The 18936-nt window shown below is 56.0% G+C and overlaps 1 protein-coding gene across 9 annotated transcripts in view; it reads left to right on the top strand.

Moving 5' to 3' along the window:
* Positions 1 to 18936, top strand: part of GSE1 (Gse1 coiled-coil protein) — a 380250-nt gene that overhangs the window by 317827 nt on the left and 43487 nt on the right. For 6 of the 9 annotated variants that reach the window (XM_053270504.1, XM_053270505.1, XM_053270501.1 and 3 more), the window contains one exon: positions 18258 to 18476. The exons of the other annotated variants lie outside the window; for them this stretch is intronic. In XM_053270504.1, coding sequence (XP_053126479.1) covers positions 18258 to 18476 — 219 coding nt within the window. The remainder of the gene's footprint in view (positions 1 to 18257; positions 18477 to 18936) is intronic. 9 annotated transcript variants of the gene reach the window in all.

Genomic DNA, 18936 nt, shown 5'->3' with positions numbered 1-18936 from the left:
CAGACGAGGCCCCCTTCCCGGCAGCGTGCAGCTCCAAGTGCCTCTTCCCAAATATTGCCCCGCCTCCTTGGCTGGTGGTGCAGCCGCGGGTGAGGAGAGCCCCTCCTTCCCCAACCCTGGAGGAGAGCGGGGTGGAGGGGAGACACTCTGGGCCACCACTCTCTTCTCCTCCACTTCTTCCTGTTCTCTGGGAGCAAAAGAGGGATAGAAGAGTGGTGGGCTAGAGTGCCTCCCTCCCACCTTTTCCTGCTCCACCCCCCTGCTTAGCTAATCCAGCGGGCAGGTGGAGAAATGGGCTAGCCAGCCATCAGAAGTGGATGGACAGCCCCTGCCCAGCGGCGCTCTTACCCCCGGACCTTGGGGCCCCAGCCCATGGCCTCCAAGGCCTGGTGGGGGGGGTGCCCTCCTGCCACCACCGCAAGCCCTTGCCTCTCTGGCAACGAGGCCAAACCGCCGATATGCTAGCCGCCGTGTGTGCGGCTGCTGAGTCTGAGTGTCCGGCTCAGCGGCCTCTGAGAACTGCGAGGTGCCCCGGTGTGCCTGTGCAGTTAGGACAGAGTGCCACAAGTTGGGGTGGCACGGCAGGGCCGTCCGGGTGCCCAGATTGCCTAGGTGTGCCACTGGCCCATGCCAACCAGTTGCAGGGGAGTAAGAGCAGGAGAGAGGGCATGCTCTCCACTCCTGCCTGTGGGCTTCCAGTGGCATCTGGTGGGCCACTGTGGGAAACTGGAGGCTGGACCAGATGGGCTTCCTTGCGGGGCCTGATCCAGCAGGGCTCTTATGTCCTTATGTTCAACCCTGATCAAGCAGGCCTCCTGGGTGGGCCGGCCTTGGTGTGAGAGGGCGAGCAGCAGTTCTAATTGTGGCGTCGGTTGGGTTTCACACCTGCAAGTGGTCGCTTGCTGCTGCTGCTGCTGCTGCTGAGCGATGGATGTGTGTGAAACCGCCCTCCAGCCTTGACATCTGCCGAAACGCCCCCATGAGGAATTGTACGGGGCTGTAGGTTCCTGTTCTGCTCCTGGCGTCCCCCAGGCATTCTCTGTCGCCCCTGGGACTGTCTCGGATTCTGCCTTGTGCTGCTCCGGTCTGGTGGTAGCAAGCATGAGTCCTCCCATCTGCTCATTGGTTTGCATTTGGATGGGAGCCCTGTAAGATAGTCCCCTGAGGGGATGGGGCCCGTAGAGCATCTGCTCGCATGCCAAAGGGGCCCCCGGTTCACTCCCTGGCAGCATCTCCAGGTAGGGCTGGGAAAGGCTCCTGAGCCGGAAACGTTGGAGAGCTGCTGCCAGTCAGTGTAGGCAATACTGAGCTCGATGGACCAAAGGCCCAACTCAGTCTAAGGCAGCTTCTTCTGTCTGTCCCTATGTCATGATCAACAGGTGTGAATCTTGCCCTTCCGTCTGCACGTTCAGCCCCAACAGCACTCCTGAGCCAAGGGGATTCATGGACACGTGCCTCTCTCTCCTGATCCGCTCCCCCCCCCCCCCGCTGGCCTGCTTGGTTTCTTCTCACCCCCCCCTCCCTCCCAGCCCTGCTGCCCACCCGCTGCTGCACAAGGCAGACAGACTGGTTCTGGTTTTTGCCCAGGGCGCCTCCCTGTGTGCCAGAAACCCGCCAGTGGCAGCAGATGGGCAGAGGATGGCGGGTTCCCAGCTCCCGATTCCCTGCCGAGGGCAAAGGCAGGGGGCGGGGGGCGGGGGGGGGGGGTGGCGCCTGGCTTCACAGCCATGCCAGGCAAGTGCTGACAGACTCACTCCGAGCTTCCTGGGGGCCCGGCTGCCAGCGACGCCTTGGAGAGGCACACCTGTGTCATCGGGCAGTGCCAAGGGAGCGAGGGGGGGTCGGGTGCTGCCAGTCGCTGGGGGGGAGCAGCCGTGTGTGTGTGTGTGTGAAAGAGAGAGAGAGAAAGTGTGTGTGCGCTTTGGAATCCAGGTTTTATCATTTCTGCCATCCCCTCTCTACCTTCCAGGCCCCTGACGATCCTGTTTGCACATTAGCAGCTCAAGGCAAGAGCTGGCCAGAGGCAAAGGAGTCTGGGATAGCCCCATAACTTCTGACTGGGGGGGGGGAGACTGTTTATGGGCTGGGCACATTTGGAGCTTCCTGGTGGCTTTTGCCCTCCATCTCCTCCTGGGCGCCTTCCTCCCCCCCCCCCCAGCTGGCACGGGTATGAGCACCTGATGTCTTCCAAGGCTCTTCCACACCCAGAGGCACAGGGAGTCTTGATCTCTTGGCAGGCTTCCTTTGCTGCTCTGTGGATCTCACTGGGAGGTTCTCCCCGTGGCTTTCCCCCTCTCCTCCCCATTTAGGTCTGCCCGGACAAGCAACGCCACTTGGCACAAGCTGGCTTCCCTCTCAGAAACCTCCTCGCTGTTCAGGCAGACCTGTGCGAGAGGACAGGCTGGCCTCCCTCGAGTAAGGCTGGGTCGAGCGAGTGGCAGAGATCCCCGGGGTTTGCAACCTAGACGGTACGGTCTTCCAATCTGCAAAATATCTATTGATCCGAAATGCATCTTGCTCAAAGTGCCTGACAGTGTTATACTTGGCGGTGCAGTTTCTTTACGTTTCCTAGCTGGAGGTTATTTTCCTACGTCTTGGAGGGGGAAACATATATCTTGCTGTCTTTATTTCTGGGGGAGAGTGTGTGTTGTGTGCGTAACCTGATCCTTCCAGCAATGCTGGGCGCTTTGTAATCCCATTCACGTAGTCCTTGTTCGACCTTTCCTGCCACCTTGTTACAGAGAACACACGACTTCAGTGGTTTAACACCAGCTCAGCGCTGCGCCCCCCTCCTCCAGTTTTTACTGGTGGTTGCTTTTTTAAAAAAAACTTTGAAGATCTGCCTTTGAAGAAGAGTTCTGTGTAACCTGAAAGTTCGCTTCCAGCATACTGAGCAGGAGTCATTCCAATAGAAAACATTGCTTCCTTGTCCTATAGGTTTCCCACGTGCACTTCCTAGATTATCTAGTAGTCTTTGTCAGCAAGAACATAGCCCCCTCTCATGTGGGTCTACTCCCCCCGCTCAATGTTTCCAGATCATTGGAGAAGTCCTCCTTGGAGTGCCCTGGCCATTGGACACTCGGCTGGTAATCGCAAGGAGCAGGACCTTCTCAGTGTCCTCCCCCAGTGCTTGCAACGGCTTCTCCAAGGAGCTCTGACAGGCTGCTTTGCTGCGGCTATTGTGGCTCCGTGTCAAAATGGGAGGATGAAGCTTTTCAGCTACAGGGTAGATGTGATGACGTCGTGACTGGATCTGTTTTTGTGCTGTCTCTGTGCGTGGATTTGTTTTACTGCGTGCTGTGTGTATTGTGCGCTTCCTTTGGGGGTCTGCCCAAGCCCTGGCGAGATGCTGCCAGTCAGTGTCGATCAGACTGAGCGGCACACCCTCCCTCTTTATGCGGGCGCTTCACAGGTTCGTCGGGGGCACACAGAGAGCTCAGTGGCAGCGCCCGTGCCCCATATGCCTGCAGTCTCCGCTGCCGTCCCTGAAATCTACAGGGAAGTCCGGGAAACGCCGCTTCTCCTTCTGAAACCCGGGAGAACTGCTGCCGGTCAGAGAGGGCAGAGGGGTCTGACTCCGTAAAGGCCGCTTGGTGTGTTTGGAGGAGGGACCAGAGCTTAGTGACGGAGTCCGTGCTTTGCATCCCGAGGGACCTGCTCCGAGGGTCTCCTGTTAAAGGGTCTCTGGGGGCAGGGATGGGGAAGATCTTGGGGGACCCCTGCCCGTCCGAGCAGACAGGACTGGTCCCGATGGGCCCGTGGTCTGACTTGGTGAAAGGCATAGGAGGCTGTGGTGGCACAGGGAGAGGGCCTGCGCTGAGCTCCCTTCTGTGGGCTCTCTGCCATTACTGTGGGGCTGTAGCTCAGGCAGGGTCAAGCAGATGCTTGGCATGCAGGAGGTCCCCGGTTCAGACCCGGGCATCCCTGCAGCTGGGGAAGAAGAGCCCTCTTTGCCCTCCCAGAGGGCCGCTGCTGCTCAGAGAGGAGGCCGAGTGGCCTGCCCTGGCACAGACCGGCTTGGTGTGTCCCTGCCAGTTTGCCTGCAGCGCCAAAACAGCAGCGTTGCTCTGCGGGAGTCAGGCTGTCTGTCTTCCCCAGACCGGGCTGGGTCTCGTTTCCCGATTCCGCCGAGTAGCAAGAGCCGGCGACAAGGGTGGCCACCTCTTCTTGGCCGGCTTCCTGAGCCTTCGGCAGCTGCGTGGCAGGCGTCTGCTCCGCAGGTGAAGTGGCTCCGGGGGGGGGGGGTTCCTGTTTGTGGTGCAGGAAACCTGGCAGCGGGGAGGAGGCAGAAGCCCGGCCAGAGGCCTCCCTGAGAAGAGCCAGGAAGCCTCGCTGACGTCTCCAGGGCTGCGGGGGCAGGAAAGAGCGAGAGTGGGTGGGAGCCGTGAAGTCATCTGGCTCTGGGGTGTGTCTTGCAGCATCAGCAGGTGGTTTGGGGCAGGCAGGAAATCCTGCCCTTCTGTGCGGGCCGGGAGGCGGAGAGCCTGGTAGGCAGGCGGAGGAGATCCACCTGAAGCTCTGGGGGTTGGAGTCCTTCGAAAGGTGAGTCAGTGGGTCACTCTCTGGGGACGTGGCTAGATTTCCTCCCCACTTCTTTGGGGCCCTTTTCCGTTTTGTCAAGCACCCCCTCTCTGACCCACACACATGGGAGGAGCGCTGATCCCTGGCAGAACTCCCCCCGCCGCCAGCACCACTTTAAACACAGTGGTTTCGTTTTCTTCTGAATCCTAGAGAGCCCGGCACCCTCTCTATGGCCAGAGGCACTCTGTGGTTTAGGTACTCCCCGGCCAAATCCTGCCCGCCCCTGAAAGCCAGTTCTGGGGCCTGCTGCAAACAGCGGCAGGTGAAGAAGCTCCTTTCTCGCTGCTGCTGCTGCCTGCCGTCTGCCAGTGGATGCTCTCTGGCTTGCTAGAAATATTAGCAAATGTGAGCAAGTTCCCGAATGCCGATGGGTTGTTCTCCTGCATGTTTTGCAGCAGAAATGTGTGCGCTCCGGGCGGAACACGACGCTGTGCGGGAACAAAGCCCGGCCTTGTACGGAAAGGCACCTCATTGCCGGGGTGTTTGTTTTTTGCTGTCTGTGCTACAGCCAAACGGGCTGAAGGCGGGGTGTGGTTTTCCTGGAAATGCATCTGTTTGCGTGTCGGTTGCAGGCAGTTTGATGAAGCGCTTGCATCTGTTGGGCCCAAACAAATGCCAGGCACATGGGCGGTGGGGACGTGGAACAGGGCAGGCGGTGATGCTCTGGGGAGGGGCAGCCATTCGGGGTTCTTTGGGGCACAACCCCAAGTCCAAGCAGACTTGGGCTGGGCCTGCACCTTCAGTGGACGGGGTGGGGGGGGTGGGGGTAGGATCCTGAACGTTCCACTGTAGACCACAGGTGGGGAATGGCACTTTGGAAAGTGCCTCTGGGTAAAAGAATCCCCCATAAGTAGAACAGTTACACAGCAGGGAATCGGCTGGGCTGTGACCTTTCTTCCTGAGGGGCTGGCTGTCTACTTGCAGGGAGTTCCTTTTTTCATGTGGGGAACCTTCCTAAACAGAATAAGAACAGGCCAGCTGGATCAGGCCCGAGGCCTATCTAGTCCAGCATCCTGTCTCACGCAGTAGCCCAACAGATGCCCCCTGAGAAGCCCACAGGCAAGAAACGAAGGCATGCCCTCTCTCCTGTGGTTGCTCCCCTGCAACTGGGATTGAGAGGCATCTTGCCTCTGAGGCTGGAGGTGGCCCACAGCCAGCAGGCTAGTAGCCACTGATAGACCTGTCCTCCATGCATTTGTTGAAGCCCCTTTGAAAGCCACCCAAGCTACTGGCCATCACCACATCCTGTGGCAGTGAATTCCATAGATTAATTATGCGGTGTGAGAAAAAGTACTTCCTCTTGTCAGTCCTAAATGTGGTGAGAGAGGGAGAACCCTGTCTCTCTGTCCACTCTCTCTGCTCCATGCATCATTGTGTACCCCTCTGCCATGTCTCCCAGAAGTCCCCTCTTTCCCAGACTCAATCTCCCTCCTGGAGTCTGCCGTGGTGTCCAGCCTGTCCTGCCAGCAAAAGCTCTCTCTGCTGCAGCTCGGCCTGCCAGGTCTTGGGCGGGCATGATTCTCTGGCCAGCAGCTGCTCTGCCTTTTCCATAAGGGTGGCCTGAAGGAGTGTCGGGGGGGGGGCCTCCTCCTCAGTCCAGGTCAAGGCCCCCTTCCTGGCCTGCAATCAGACACCCAGGCGTGACTTCCAGGTCTCCAGGAGGCAAGAGGGGACCGAAAACCAAGATGTCTTTGCTCAATCCCACATCTGTTGGTAACTGCAAAAAGCTTCCACGTTTTCTTAACGTGTAAGACTGTAAAAATAACAACAATCCCCCACTGTGTATTACTACTTAACTGAAACAAGGCCGGGCTCCCAGTTTGCTCCAGCGTTCTGCTCGCGGCACCCTGTGACTTAGAGTGTTTTGTGAGTTTAACTTCTGTCGGGCTCTTTTGAGAGGATCCTGCTTCTGTTGGGGAGAAAACGTTGGGAGCAGCTGGCTTTCTGGTCTCTTGAGACCTGGCGGTTTTATGAGTCTGTAAAAAACTTGCTGAACAGAGAATAAGCTACCTTTAAAAAAAGGGGGGGGGGGGTTGTTGAAAAGCACTGTGTAACTCAAAAGCTTGCATGCCTCTCTCTGCCAAGCATTGTTATAGGTGGCTACGCTTAATAGTTGACAGTTCATGGCAACTCGTCAGTGTGGGTAAAGTCATGCTTTGATACTCTGCTGAACAGAACTGCCTCTCTCATATTCCTCTGCATTCACCCCCCAAAAGGTCACAATATGCTACCTTTTGAAAAGGTCACTCTAGCCAAACGTTTTTGCCCAGGAGGACAGAATTAGCTGCTGGCGCCCAAATCTGTCACCGTCCCCCCTGCAGTGTTTTAAATGTGGATTTTCCACTAGCAACCTTAACCCACATTCCTGCTGTGGGCCAGCATGGTAGAAACATTTCCATTGGTCAACCAGTTGTGAACTCAAAAGGCAAATGCACCCTAAGGTGTCTCCTTTTCCCCCCTTCTTGATTTGAACCCAGGTTCAGGCCTGGAATCTGTTTTGAATGCAGCAGCCGAACCCTGGGACCCAGAGAGTCTAAAGAGAGTGCTTCTGAGGATGTGCAGAATGCTTTTCTCTCGGTGCTGAGTACCCACAGCTGCTCCAGGGATAGAATTTGCAGGGAGTGCTCCCACCCCGGCCAGTGGATTACCCACTACCTGAAAATCTCTCAGAAAGCATTGTCTGGCTCCCCAGTTCCTGGCCTGAGCAGACCTCCCTGCGTTCCTCCTGGGTGGCTTAATCGAATGGCCCTGATTTGATGAGCCTGCAGATGGGGGCTCGCCCCAGTGCCTTTTGCAGGTGGGGGTCTCTCTGGCAGATTAATGGACGCCTGCTTGCTCTTCAGGAGCCAGGGAGGGCTGAGCTTGTGCCTGCCCTGCCCTGCCCTGCCCTGCCAGGGAGGGAGGAAAGCTGCCTGGTGCTCCAGGCAGGTGAGTGCTGTTCCTGTCTGAGAGAACCGGGGAGGAGCAGAGAAGGCCTCCTGGGAAGTGCTTGCATGGCTGACAGAGAAGGTGCAGAGCAGAGGATGGTTGCTCGCCTGGTTGCAGAGAGTGCGAGAGACAGGCAAGAGGGAAGGGGACGCCTCCTGGGACCAGCTTCTCCTGGTGAGAATAGGGAAGCTTTGGAGTTGCATTGAAATCTTCCCCTGGGATTCGGAGCCTGTGCATAAATACAGCAAAGAGCAAAGGTGAGTTCTGCGCATGGAGTGGACCAGGAGCATTTCTGCGGTTTCCCTTGTAGAATAGGGAGGCATCGCAGAATCTGTTTATGTACTTGCTGTGGCACCGGATGAAGTGCCAAGAAAATTGACTTGTGAGTGGGGCAAAGACCAATGGGGGAAACAGAGGACAGAAATACCACCTGTTGACTCCTCCACCAGGAACTTTACCTGGTATCTACACCTAATGGCGCAGCGGGAAATGACTAGCAAGCCAGAGGTTGCCAGTTCGAATCCCCGCAGGTATATTTCCCAGACTATGGGAAACATCTATATTGGGCAGCAGCAATATAGGAAGATGCTGAGAGGCATCATCTCACACTGCATGGGAGATAGCAGTGGTCAACCCCTCCTGTATTCCACCAAAGACAACCGCAGGGCTCTGCGGTCACCAGGAGTCAACACCGACTCAACAGCACACTTTACCTTTATACCAGGGATAGGCAACCTTCAGCACTCCATGGGAGTTGAACCACAACTCCCAGCATTCCCAGCAACAATTTATTGTGGCTAAACATTTATCCTGTCTTTCTGCTTCATAATCATAGATGTCATCAGGGTGGTTTACAAGAACAGATTTCACTTGATAGCACAAAGTAAAAAACAAACAAACAGTAAAAGCAACCTCCCTTACGATGACAAGGGATTAAAAAAAACCCTCTTATGATAATGGAGAGGAAAGCTGGTCTTGTGGTAGCAAGGATGAATTGTCCCCTTAGCTAAGCAGGGTCTGCCCTGGTTTGGATATGAATGGGAGACTTGATGTGTGAGCACTGGAAGAGATTCCCCTCAGGGGATGGAGCCACTCTGGGAAGAGCGTCTAGGTTCCCAGTTCCCTCTCTGGCAGCATCTCCAAGAGAGGGCTGAGAGAGATTCCTGCCTGCAACCTGGGAGAAGCCGCTGCCAACCTGTGAAGTCAATGCTGAGCTAGCTGCTGTTCAATTTTAAATCTGGGATGACTGTTAATGTGGCCAAATTTTGTTTTACTGTATGTAAGCTTCGTAAAGCCTGCATTACTTAATCGAATATTTTGTAAAATGTAAAGATTAACTGGTCTGTGACTGTAATAAACTTTACCTAATACTGAGCTAGATGGACCTATGGTCTGACTCAGTATATGGCAGCTGCCTATGTTCCTATAAGAGGCAGTGGGTCCTGCCATCACGAAACAGCGTTCACTGCCAGTCTAAAGACCACGACCAAAGGGCCACGTACTGTCGATCTCTTCAGGGGGGTTGTTCCACAACTTGGGTACCACTTCAGAAAAGGCCCCGTCTCTCATGTACACCTGCCTTCTCTCTGATGGTAGCGGGACAGGGTGGAGGTCCTGAGAAGAGGAATGGGGTTTCCAGGTGCCTTGTAAATGTTGGCATGTGGCTAGGGGCCTGTAGGGGTCTTGTGCCATGTCTGAGCCTCTGCTCTGCATGCAGAAGGCCCCAGGTTCAGGGCCTGGCAGCATCTCCAGGTAGGGCTGGGAAGGGTTCCTTCCTGAAATCTTGGAGAGCCACTGCCAGTCGGTGTACCCAGTCCTGAGCTAGCTGGACCAGTGGTTTGACTCCATAGAAGGCAGCTTCTGAAGTCGCTGTGCCGTTTGTTTCCATGTGTTCCCCTTTAAACTTTCCTTCCTTTCCCCTCCCAGTTCCACTTCTCTTGCTCCCAGCTGTGCATGTTCCCTTCCTTTACTGGGCATCTCAGAACACGTCTCCTCTTGCAAGCCACTTGCAAGTGCCAGAACAATTTCTGCACCTGGAGGGGCTCCTGTGAGAGAGGAGAAGGCTTATCTGATGAGAAATGTTTCCCAGCGCTTCTCAGCTCTGTAGGGGGCAGGAGAGAAGACACTTGCTTCACTCTAGGGAGAGAAAAGACACCCCCCTTAGCTGACATGGGCGGCTGGCTTCTAGGAAATGGCTTTCCCTTGGTGGATGCAGCTGCTTCTGGGGGGGAATGCAGCAGAGCAGCGTGGTGTGGCACCAGCCCGGTGGGGACTTCAAATAGGTAAATGGAACACCATCGTGGAGAGCTGTGTTTGACACCGCTTGGTGTCGGTGATGAGCGGCGCATGGGTGGGAATCAAGCAGCCAAACTGGTTTCTGGCTTGGGAACAACAGAGTCTCGGAGAACATGGTTTGGATCTGGTTTGATGTGGTCTTGGGTGGGCACCTCTCATTCAGCTTCAAATGGAGGTTCTCGTATAAGGCAAGGACTCCGATGGGAAAGGAGCTATTCCAGAGACCTTGAACGGGCAGTGCGGATCATGCCGAATAGGTGATGGGTAAAGGGGGGGCCCCTCCTTTTTAAGGGCTGATTTGAGGAAAGGATTCCCAACTGTGAGACCCTGGCCCAATACTTCTTTTTCACCAAATCAGGACAAATTTGTCAGTGTTTAAGGCTCCGCCAGTGAAAGAGGAAATCTGAAAAGTTTTCCAAAAAGCCCCAAATAGGACGCTTTCCCTTTTGAGGGAACATGTATTTAGTTGGAAAAATAGCATTGTTTTTAGGTGTGTTTGCTCTCTTTATGGATGTTTTATCATACCACACATAGGGAGGGAAATGCTGAGAGAGAGAGAGAGAGAGAGAGAGAGATGCACACATGTGTATTTGGTGTTTTCTTTAGATTGTGGTTCTGTTGTCTTTGTTTTTTACATTGGGCTGTAGGTTTGGATTTTGTGTATTTGTTATCACTGCTTACTGTTTGGATTGTTTGTTAGGGCTGAGAGTTGTTTTGTTTGCTTCCTTGTGTTGATATCTTGAATGGTTGTTTTTAACCCTTGTAAGCCATCTTGTGGTTTTTTTTGGTTTTTTTTTACATTGAAAAGGTTGGGTATAAGTATACAAAACAATGTGCCCTGTATTCTTTTGTTTATGGCAAGCTCAAAGAGTGGATAATTTCTTAGGCACGCGACACTACTTATTTTAGATTCACGTTCACATCTGCTTGACTGCCGTGGTGTCCAGCCAAGGAACCATGGGAAATGTAGTCCTTTGAGGGGGCTAGCAGAGAGCCTCCTGACCCTCAATACACAGGGTGGAAGCCCTGAATTAATCTATACCAAATGAGCCATTTCAGACTGCTTGTGAATGGTGCAGCAAATGCACAAACTCTGAAAAGGTGATGCAGGCCCTTCCTGTGCCGTGCGGGATCCCCCGATCCCTTTGGCCTCCCAATGGGTGGTGCCTCTGCCTCTTTGCAAGAAGAGTTTGCACCTGACGCTTTGCTTTCTGTTTATCTCCTTGGGCGGACCACTTTGGGGAGCAGCTTGCTCTCCAGCCAGACTGGGAACACGCTGACGGCAGCAGAGAGAATGAACGTATTATGAGGCCTCTCGAGCCGCAGGGATCAGCTGAACATCATGTGCTTTCCCCTGTGTGAGTCGGTATGCCTCTGTGCGCGCAGGAGCATGTGAAGAGGGCCACGCGAGGTTGGGAACTGCACTCCTTGTCCCCCTCGAGGGCAGGCATGTTCCCGGGGAAGAGTTGAGACACATCTCTGCCTTCTCAGGGACCAGAGAACCTAGGTGCCCATGGCTCAAGGGCGTCCCGTATTTGTTCACAAACATTTATTTCTCCAGTAATGAAAAATTACCAAGAAGGGGTGATTAGGGGATTCGGGCCTGCAGCTGAATGGCGGGGGGGGGCGGGGGCTGCTGAGAGCGGCTTTCCAAGGTATAATTATCCTAAAGGAGGCTGTCAAAGGGAAAGGAGGCCGGGCCTGGCGCTTGAACAGGGACCAGCAGAAAATTCATCGGAGCTATTAACTAGTAATTACAGAGTACCAAAGTAGCAGGCCCAGAGTCTGGTGTCTGCGGAAGAGCTGGAGATGAAAGGCAGCGGTAATTACGGAATCCGCAGGAGGCAAGCCGAGCGCTAATAAGTAATGCTTCTTGAGCCGTTTATTGGGCACCGAGAGGGGGGCTCCAGGGGGAGGGACACAGACACCATATTTAATGAAGTAGAAGCTGGCTTTTTCGGTCCATGCTCAGGGAACACCAGAAGAGCTCTGCTGGATCATCTGACAGGCCCGTCAAGGCTGACAGCCTTCTGCTTCCCACAGTGGCTAACCGGGTGCCTCTAGGACCCTCTGGAAGTGGGGGGCGGGGGGAGCAATAACTCTCCCCTGCTGCTGCTCCTCTCCAAAGATATAGGGCCTCTGATCATGGAGGCCCCACACAGCCATCGCGACTTCAGCCAGGGCTAGAGTCTTCCTCCACCCATTAATGGGTCTAATCCCTTTTCCGTGCCCCTTATCTAGTGGACATGTTGGTCATCACAACATTGATCTAGGACACAGATTGAGGGATGAGGGCCAGAATCAATGGGAAGACCACTTGGAACAGGAAGACTGGTCTGGCATCAGTTCTAGGAAAGGGTGGGGTGGGGTGGGGGAGAAAGAGAGAAGGGGCTGCCAAAATGACACCTTTGGTCTGCAGTCACTTCTTGGGAAAGGTGCGTGCCTGTTTGTTTTTCAAGCCTTCATTGCTGTTTTCAAGATGATGGGAACCTGGACCATGCTCCACTCACTTGTTGTCTGCCCTGCCCTATTGGTGTCTGTCCCTGGTGCCCCGTTCACGCGGTGCTAATGCCCCAGGCTTGGAGTTGAGGAAAGGGCCCATCGGACCCCTGCAGGCGAAGCTCTCTTGAGCTCTGCCACTTTGGCTGGAAATCATTTCTTGTTACCTTGCGGCTGGGGAGCAGCTAAAGCTCTGTTGCAAAGTGATGGCAAAGATTGGTGGCGGTGGGGGGGGGGAGTTCAGAGAGGCGGGGAGGGAGAGGGAGCCGGCACACTGAATGCTCTGCATCTTGCACGGAACAGATGCTGCAGGGACCACGGGACCCCCTTTCCGGGCAGCTCCCAGCTTTCTTTGGCCAACAAAAGGGCAAGAGCCCCAGCCGCCCCCTCCTCCTTCCCTCCATCTCTGACCTGCGGGCACAGCTCTTCTTCCCTCCTGTTATCGCAATGAACGGACACCAGCCGCTCATGTTGACAGCAGCCCAGTCTGCGGCGAGAATGCCCGACGTCATCGAGGCTTTTGCAACTGGGGCAGAAACAAAAGAGCCGAGGCCAAGTTCGCGGCGGTGGCAGCGGTGAAGTTCAATCAGTGCTGATCAACAGATCGGTCCTTCCTTTCCCATAGGCAGGTCTGGCAGTGGCATCTCAGCAGCCTCCTCCAGCTATGCAGCATCTGTTGCTACAAAGCCGCGCCCGGCGGCCACCCTCCAATCTCCCAGCATCCCCCCCACCCCGCAATGGCATCTTTTCTCTCCTGCCCCCACTCCCTACGGCCCTGAATGAAAAGCACCTCTGGGGACCATGGGGCTGTCTGGTGTTTTTTCTTTCTTTCCATGGGGGAAGGGGGTCTGATTGTTCCTTCCAGAACTCCCACTCTCCAGCTGGCTGGACTGCTGAAGCCCCTCCTAAAATAAATCCCACCCAGTAAGCCCAGCATTTGTGCCAACGGAAGCTGAAATGGGTGTTCTGTCTTCCTCAATGCAGGTTAACCACTCTTGCAGACGTTCACTTATTTTGCGTGGTTTATTCGGTTCCTGCCGAACGATGGAGAAGGGATGAGGTCTTTGCAGGATGCTTAGTCCCCACCTTCTAAACCCAAGGAATCCTGCTCAGTGAAGATTTCTTCTCACATTTTTCACACCCAAACTGGTCCTTGCTGTCTTGAGGGCTAGAAACTTGTTGTTCTCAGGGTATCATGCCTAATAGCAACAATCACACTGGGATTACAGCCTACACACAGCCCTGAAGGGGAGGGTGGGGTGGATTTTGGAAGTGGCTTATGGGTTTGGAGAGATGCTCCGCCTTCATTTAGGTGGCCAATCAAGCAGGGTCTAACAGAGGGAGCAAATGGCGGGCCAGAGATCAGATGTGGATCTATTTCTCCATCTGTCCACCTATCTCTGTCTTGGCTTTCTTGAAAGAGTACATGGGTCTATCCCACAAACCATTTTAAGGCATTTGGGTTGGCTTTTTCTCCTGGAAACAGAAGAAAGGGGGGGGGGGGGTGTGGTGGTCAATTTGGCAGTGCATAAGCCGCTCAAATGCCACGTGAATGTATGTTCCCCATCCCTCCCACCACGGAGGTGGGGAGAAGGAGCCTGCTCTTTTTGCTTAAGGCAGGGGCCCATCTCTGGGGTCTTCCTCACAGTGGCCCTTTTCAAGGCAAGCACTTTCCCTCTGTCCTCACTCGCCCAAGCGCTTTTGCAGAAGGGCCTCTCTGGGTTGTAAAAATGGCCGCATCCTGCAAACGCATGCTTTGGAGGACGGTGGCAGTTTGCAAACCTGGGCCATGCTTAGGTTATGGCCATGCTCTGGAGGGACGCCCAGCTGTGGTAGTTGCTGGGTCTCCACAACTTCAGCCAGTTGTGTGGGGCATCAACCCTCCTCCTGGTTGCCCCTTGCAGTCCTCCCAAGGGCCGTCCTCTTTGCATTGGGACAGGGAGGACCGCTCTGGGCCCACCACCCTCCGTCGTCTTGCTGCCCCCGCCCTTCTGCTTCAGCCTCGCCGTTCCAGGGAGACCCCACCCTGCAGCACATGCTGACAAGCGGTGCTAATTTTAGCCATGCTAATGAAGCTGCTCATTGGAGATTCTATTTTGAGTGACCCGACATCATCGGCAGTGGCGCTTTCAGAGGCGGGAGCCGGTGGCGCTGACATGCGGGAGCGTGCAGCGGGGGTGGGGGGGTGGGGGGGTTGCATTTGCCGAATAAGGGGGCAGGGGAGAGGTGGAGAAGAGAGGCAGCGGCAGCCTCTACCTGGAGGCCCCCAGCACACCTGGGGGTGGGTCCAGCCCTAGGTTTCCCCAATCTGGAGCTGCATGTGGAGGCGCAGAAGGTGAGGTGGGCGGGGGGGGGGAGTTTGGCTGGGGGACGGGAGGGGAGGGTGTGCAGGACATGTGGGGCAGCCCCAGAAATCTGCAGAGTGGAAGGTGAGTCCAGGAGACTCCTGCTTTTCACGGGTTCTCTTGTCACACCTTCTGCTACTTGCAGTTCGGCCATAGAGACCCTCTTTCCATTATTGCAGGAGCTAATAATAAGGGGCTATTTTTGCCCGTTCACAGTTCCTGTCTACCGGTGTCAGTTCTGACCTGGAGGCAGCGCAGAGCCATTTCCCACCAAAGGAAAATGGGTGATTTCGGGTGATTTCTGCACTCCTATTTCACCCACCCCCAGCTTTTGTGTGTGCGATTTTTGGTGGTTTTGCTGTGCTCAGGAGCCGAACCCCCCGATTGGTGGCTTCCGTTTCCATGACTGTCGGCCAGAACAGAATCCTGGTGAAAAGCAGGGGCCTCCTGTGTGCTCAATTGGCGTTGAGCAGTCAACCGACGCAGGGGCCTCTCAGTGCAGGGTGCAAGGCTTGCCGTGGTTTCAGTCCTCTCTCTTCCCGCTTAGCAGCTGGAAGGGAGGGGAAGATGGACTCGTGGGTTTCAGGGAGTTGGTAGCAGCCCTTGAATTTCGGGAAGGCTTTTGCGCCAGGCCCCCTTCGGTCCTGGTTTGAGAAGGCGGCCGACCTTTCTCCTCTTAATTCTGAGCACTGGTTATAACCGGGGTGGGGAGGGGGTGTACGCGGGAAAGGACACTCTCAGGAGAGTCCCAAAGCCCCAAGAGGCCTTCCTTTCCTCCTCCCGCTCCCACACTGAGGCAGAAAGTGTGGTCCTGGGGGGACGGGGAAGTATCCCAGGCCTCTCTCTCTCTCTCTCTCTCTGGGGAAGGACAAGCTGCTTCCTTCTCACCCTTTTGTCTAGCTGGGCATCCCTGCATGCAGCTGGTGCACCTTCTTGCTGAGACTGTGCAGGCTCAAGGAGTCTGCTCAGTAACCTGTCATTTCTGTGCACCCTTCCCCTCTGTGGATGTACCTGGTGGAGGAACAGGGACTTCGGAAAGGCCAGCCTTTCAGATCAATGCCGCCTCGGCCATGCCCGGCAGAGGGCTCGTGAAGGGTGCAGACGGAGCCGTATATTGCAGATCAGCTGGGGCTGTGTGGCCCCTGAATAGCTGCTAGGCCTAACCGGCAGCCTGCTTAATTGAGCAACAGCCAGAGAGCTCCTGGAAAATGCTGGGAACATCTTCAAATGGCCGGGAACTGTAAGAGGAACATAGGAAGCTGCCCTATACCGAGGCAGCCTTGAACAACCCAGGAGCCAACCTTCAGTTGCTGTTGCCGTGGCGTAAATAATGAAGGCTGTCCTGATGCACGGATTGAGCGCATCTCTTCTCCTCCAAGTGGCCCACTGACCATGCACAACGCAGCCGAGGAATTGTGGTTTTGGAGCTTGTGGCTGCAAACCTGTATAAAAGAATGCACCCCAAATGGCATTTCCTAGTCTGCATAGCGTGGCGTAGCGTGGTCTTGGGGTAGTGGGCATGAATGGTCCCCTTTGTTAAGCAGGATCTGCTTTGGTTTGCATTTGGATGGGCAACTGCATGTGGACGCTGTAAGATACTCCCCTTAGGGAAGGAGGCCATAGTTCAGTCACAGAGCACCTGCTTGCATGCAGGAAGCCCCCCAGGTTCAATTCCTGGCAGCATCTCCAGGTTTGGCTGGGATAGACTCCTGCCTGAAACTCTGGAGAGCGCTGCCAGTCAGTGTAGACAATCCTGAGCTAGCTGGACCAACGTTGTCTGACTCTGTATAAGGCAGCTTTCTGCGTTCCGAACACGAGACCCTCCTGTGCAGACGCGTTCTTCAGTAGAGCCCAGTGATGCTCCCTGAGCTGGCTGGCACTCCTCTCCAGATCCCTCAGACGCTGCAGAAACCCAGCCTCCGAGCTGGCCTCCGCTCCTCCAAGTTCTCCTGCCACCCTCTAAGCAGATGGGGAGGCGTCAAGGTACCCTGAGGCCCGGACTGTGTCAGCGCTTTGATTTCCGGAACGTGACTCTTTGCTGCAGATGGAGGGTGCTTGTCGATGCCCGTGCTGCAGTGGCGTTTGATTTATTGTTCTGGCCGGGCTCTTTCTCTCGGCTCTTTAGGGATGTGTTTTCTGAAAAGGTTCGGGGCTTTGTGTGCAGGCAGATTGTTCCTGGCAACTTGGAGCTCCCAGCGGATGGCAAAAAGACTCTCCCGCCTCAGGCGGAGATCCTGCAAATGGCTGTTTTAAGTGGCTCCTTGAGCTGCTGATTCGTCTTGGGCCACTTTCCCGTACTCGGACTGAAAGCGGAGGGGCGTGGGGGGTGGGACGGCATCCTCTTGTCTGCATCTGAACGACACTCACCTGCCCAAGAGCAGAGCCGGGCTGCCGGATGAGGGGGGTGGTGGTGCTGTGAATGTCCATCTGACTGCCGTTCTCTCTCCAAGGGTGTTGCTGAAAGCTCGCATCCACTTCCAGCCCCACCCTGGACCCCTCTCTCTTGATTTCAGAGCTTGTGGGTGGGCCAGTCGGAGGACTTTGCGGGCCAGCAGGCAACCACCCGGGAGTGGCTTGTCCTCAGGAGCCAGCTGAGCAGCTGCCGGGAGGCAGAGGCAGCTGTGCCTCCTTGAGCGACCTCCTGGCTCTTTAGGATGAGCCGTTACTGGAGCCAGACAGAGTGGGGGGCCAGGTCTATGCCAGGCCTGCAAGCCCTGCTCTCCTTCCCACATACGACAGACATAGGGCTGTGTGGGAGCAAGTGCATCGTTTTGCAGCAGACAGGCACTGCCTGAGCAGAACAGCTTTGCCACGAGGGGTGGATTTCTTCCCCACTGCTCCCCCCCCCCCGTGAGCCTCTCTCTATGTGGCTGGTCTGCAGGTGCCTCATTTCAGGGGGTGGGGAGGAATCTTTGCCCGCAAGTGGGGAGAGAACCTGGGACCAGTCAGAGTGACCCTGTGGCTATATTGGCTCTGCAGGGTTGGGGGCAGCCGGATGTGGGGTGTCTTGCCCGGAGCAGATCTCACCCACTCTGTACACGGAGCAGAAAGAGGGGGCAGAGACTTGAGCGGGGGTAGAATGAACCGCCCCTCTTCACGCAGCAGGTGGAGGCTGATGTTTTTGAGCCCTCCTTGTCGGGGTGTGTGTGGGGTTCGGGAGGGATTCTTGCAAGCGATACTCTAGCCCAGCAGGAAGGGGGTCCAGCTGGGACTTCTGTCCCCGGGGTGCTAGCCTTTTACTTTTTCACAAGGGCGAGAACCTGGCCGTCCAAGGAGCTTCGCCAGCCTTCGTGTCCCGTTCTCACCCCCAGCCCTCTCTGCACAACTGCCCAGGGCCTCCCACTGGCCCTAATGCCGCCCCCGGCCCGGTCCCCTTCTGAGCTCCCATTTCCCTAGCTGTGAGGCCTCATCCTGGTTCAGGCTCCTGGAAGTCTTGGGTGGGTTAGGGTGCCGAGGGCACTGTGTAGCGATGCCCAGCCTCTGCCCTCCCCTCCCCTCCCCTCCCGCTCACCTCTTGCATGTGTCTGCAGCGACAGTGTTGACTCTCTGGGCTGATGTGACTGACGCCTTCTCTCCCAGTGACCTGGATTCTTCTTTTCATTGTTTCAGGCATGAGCCATGAGCCAAAGTCACCTTCTCTAGGAATGCTTTCCACCGCGACCCGGACCACGGCCACCGTCAGCCCCCTGGCCCCTTCTCCTCTCAATGGCTCCCTTGTGCCCACTGGCAGCCCGGCAGCCAACAGCACTTTGTCAGTCCAGGCCGCGCCCTCGTCCAGCTTTGCCGCCGCCCTGCGCAAGCTTGCCAAGCAGGCCGAGGAACCCAGAGGTAAGAGCGAGGGCGGGCGTGGCCCCTGGACCCGGAAGGGGACGGGAGCCGGCAAGGAGGGACCCCCGCGGCCAGAGGCAGGGAGAGCCCCCGGCCCCTGAGCTCCAAAGGCAGCGCCCGGCCCGGAGTCGGCTGCTGCCCCTGGGGGGCGCCCGCTTCGCGAGCCCTTGGCCTGGCCTCCCCACTCCTAAATCCCGCCTTCCCACCGTTGGGGAAAGCTTGACTTGCATGTGATCTGGCATGTTGGAAACGAGTAGCAACAAAGACCTCGCAAGCTAGAAAGGCGCACTTTTGAAGAGAGGCAACGTTCAGACAGCCAAAAGTGCATCCATACGATGCAAGTGTAGATTGGCGGAACTCATCTTTGCACACACGGGGCACGGGAACATGCTGAACAGGCACATTGAAGTGGCGTCATTCCTCCATTAAAACGCCAGGTGTTTATTCAGCCAGTTGGGCA

The sequence above is a fragment of the Hemicordylus capensis genome, chromosome 9 (assembly GCF_027244095.1).
Source record: "Hemicordylus capensis ecotype Gifberg chromosome 9, rHemCap1.1.pri, whole genome shotgun sequence".
Classification (NCBI taxonomy): domain Eukaryota; kingdom Metazoa; phylum Chordata; class Lepidosauria; order Squamata; family Cordylidae; genus Hemicordylus; species Hemicordylus capensis.
Note: the sequence above shows the minus strand (reverse complement) of the source record. Positions and strands in the feature narration are given on the sequence as shown.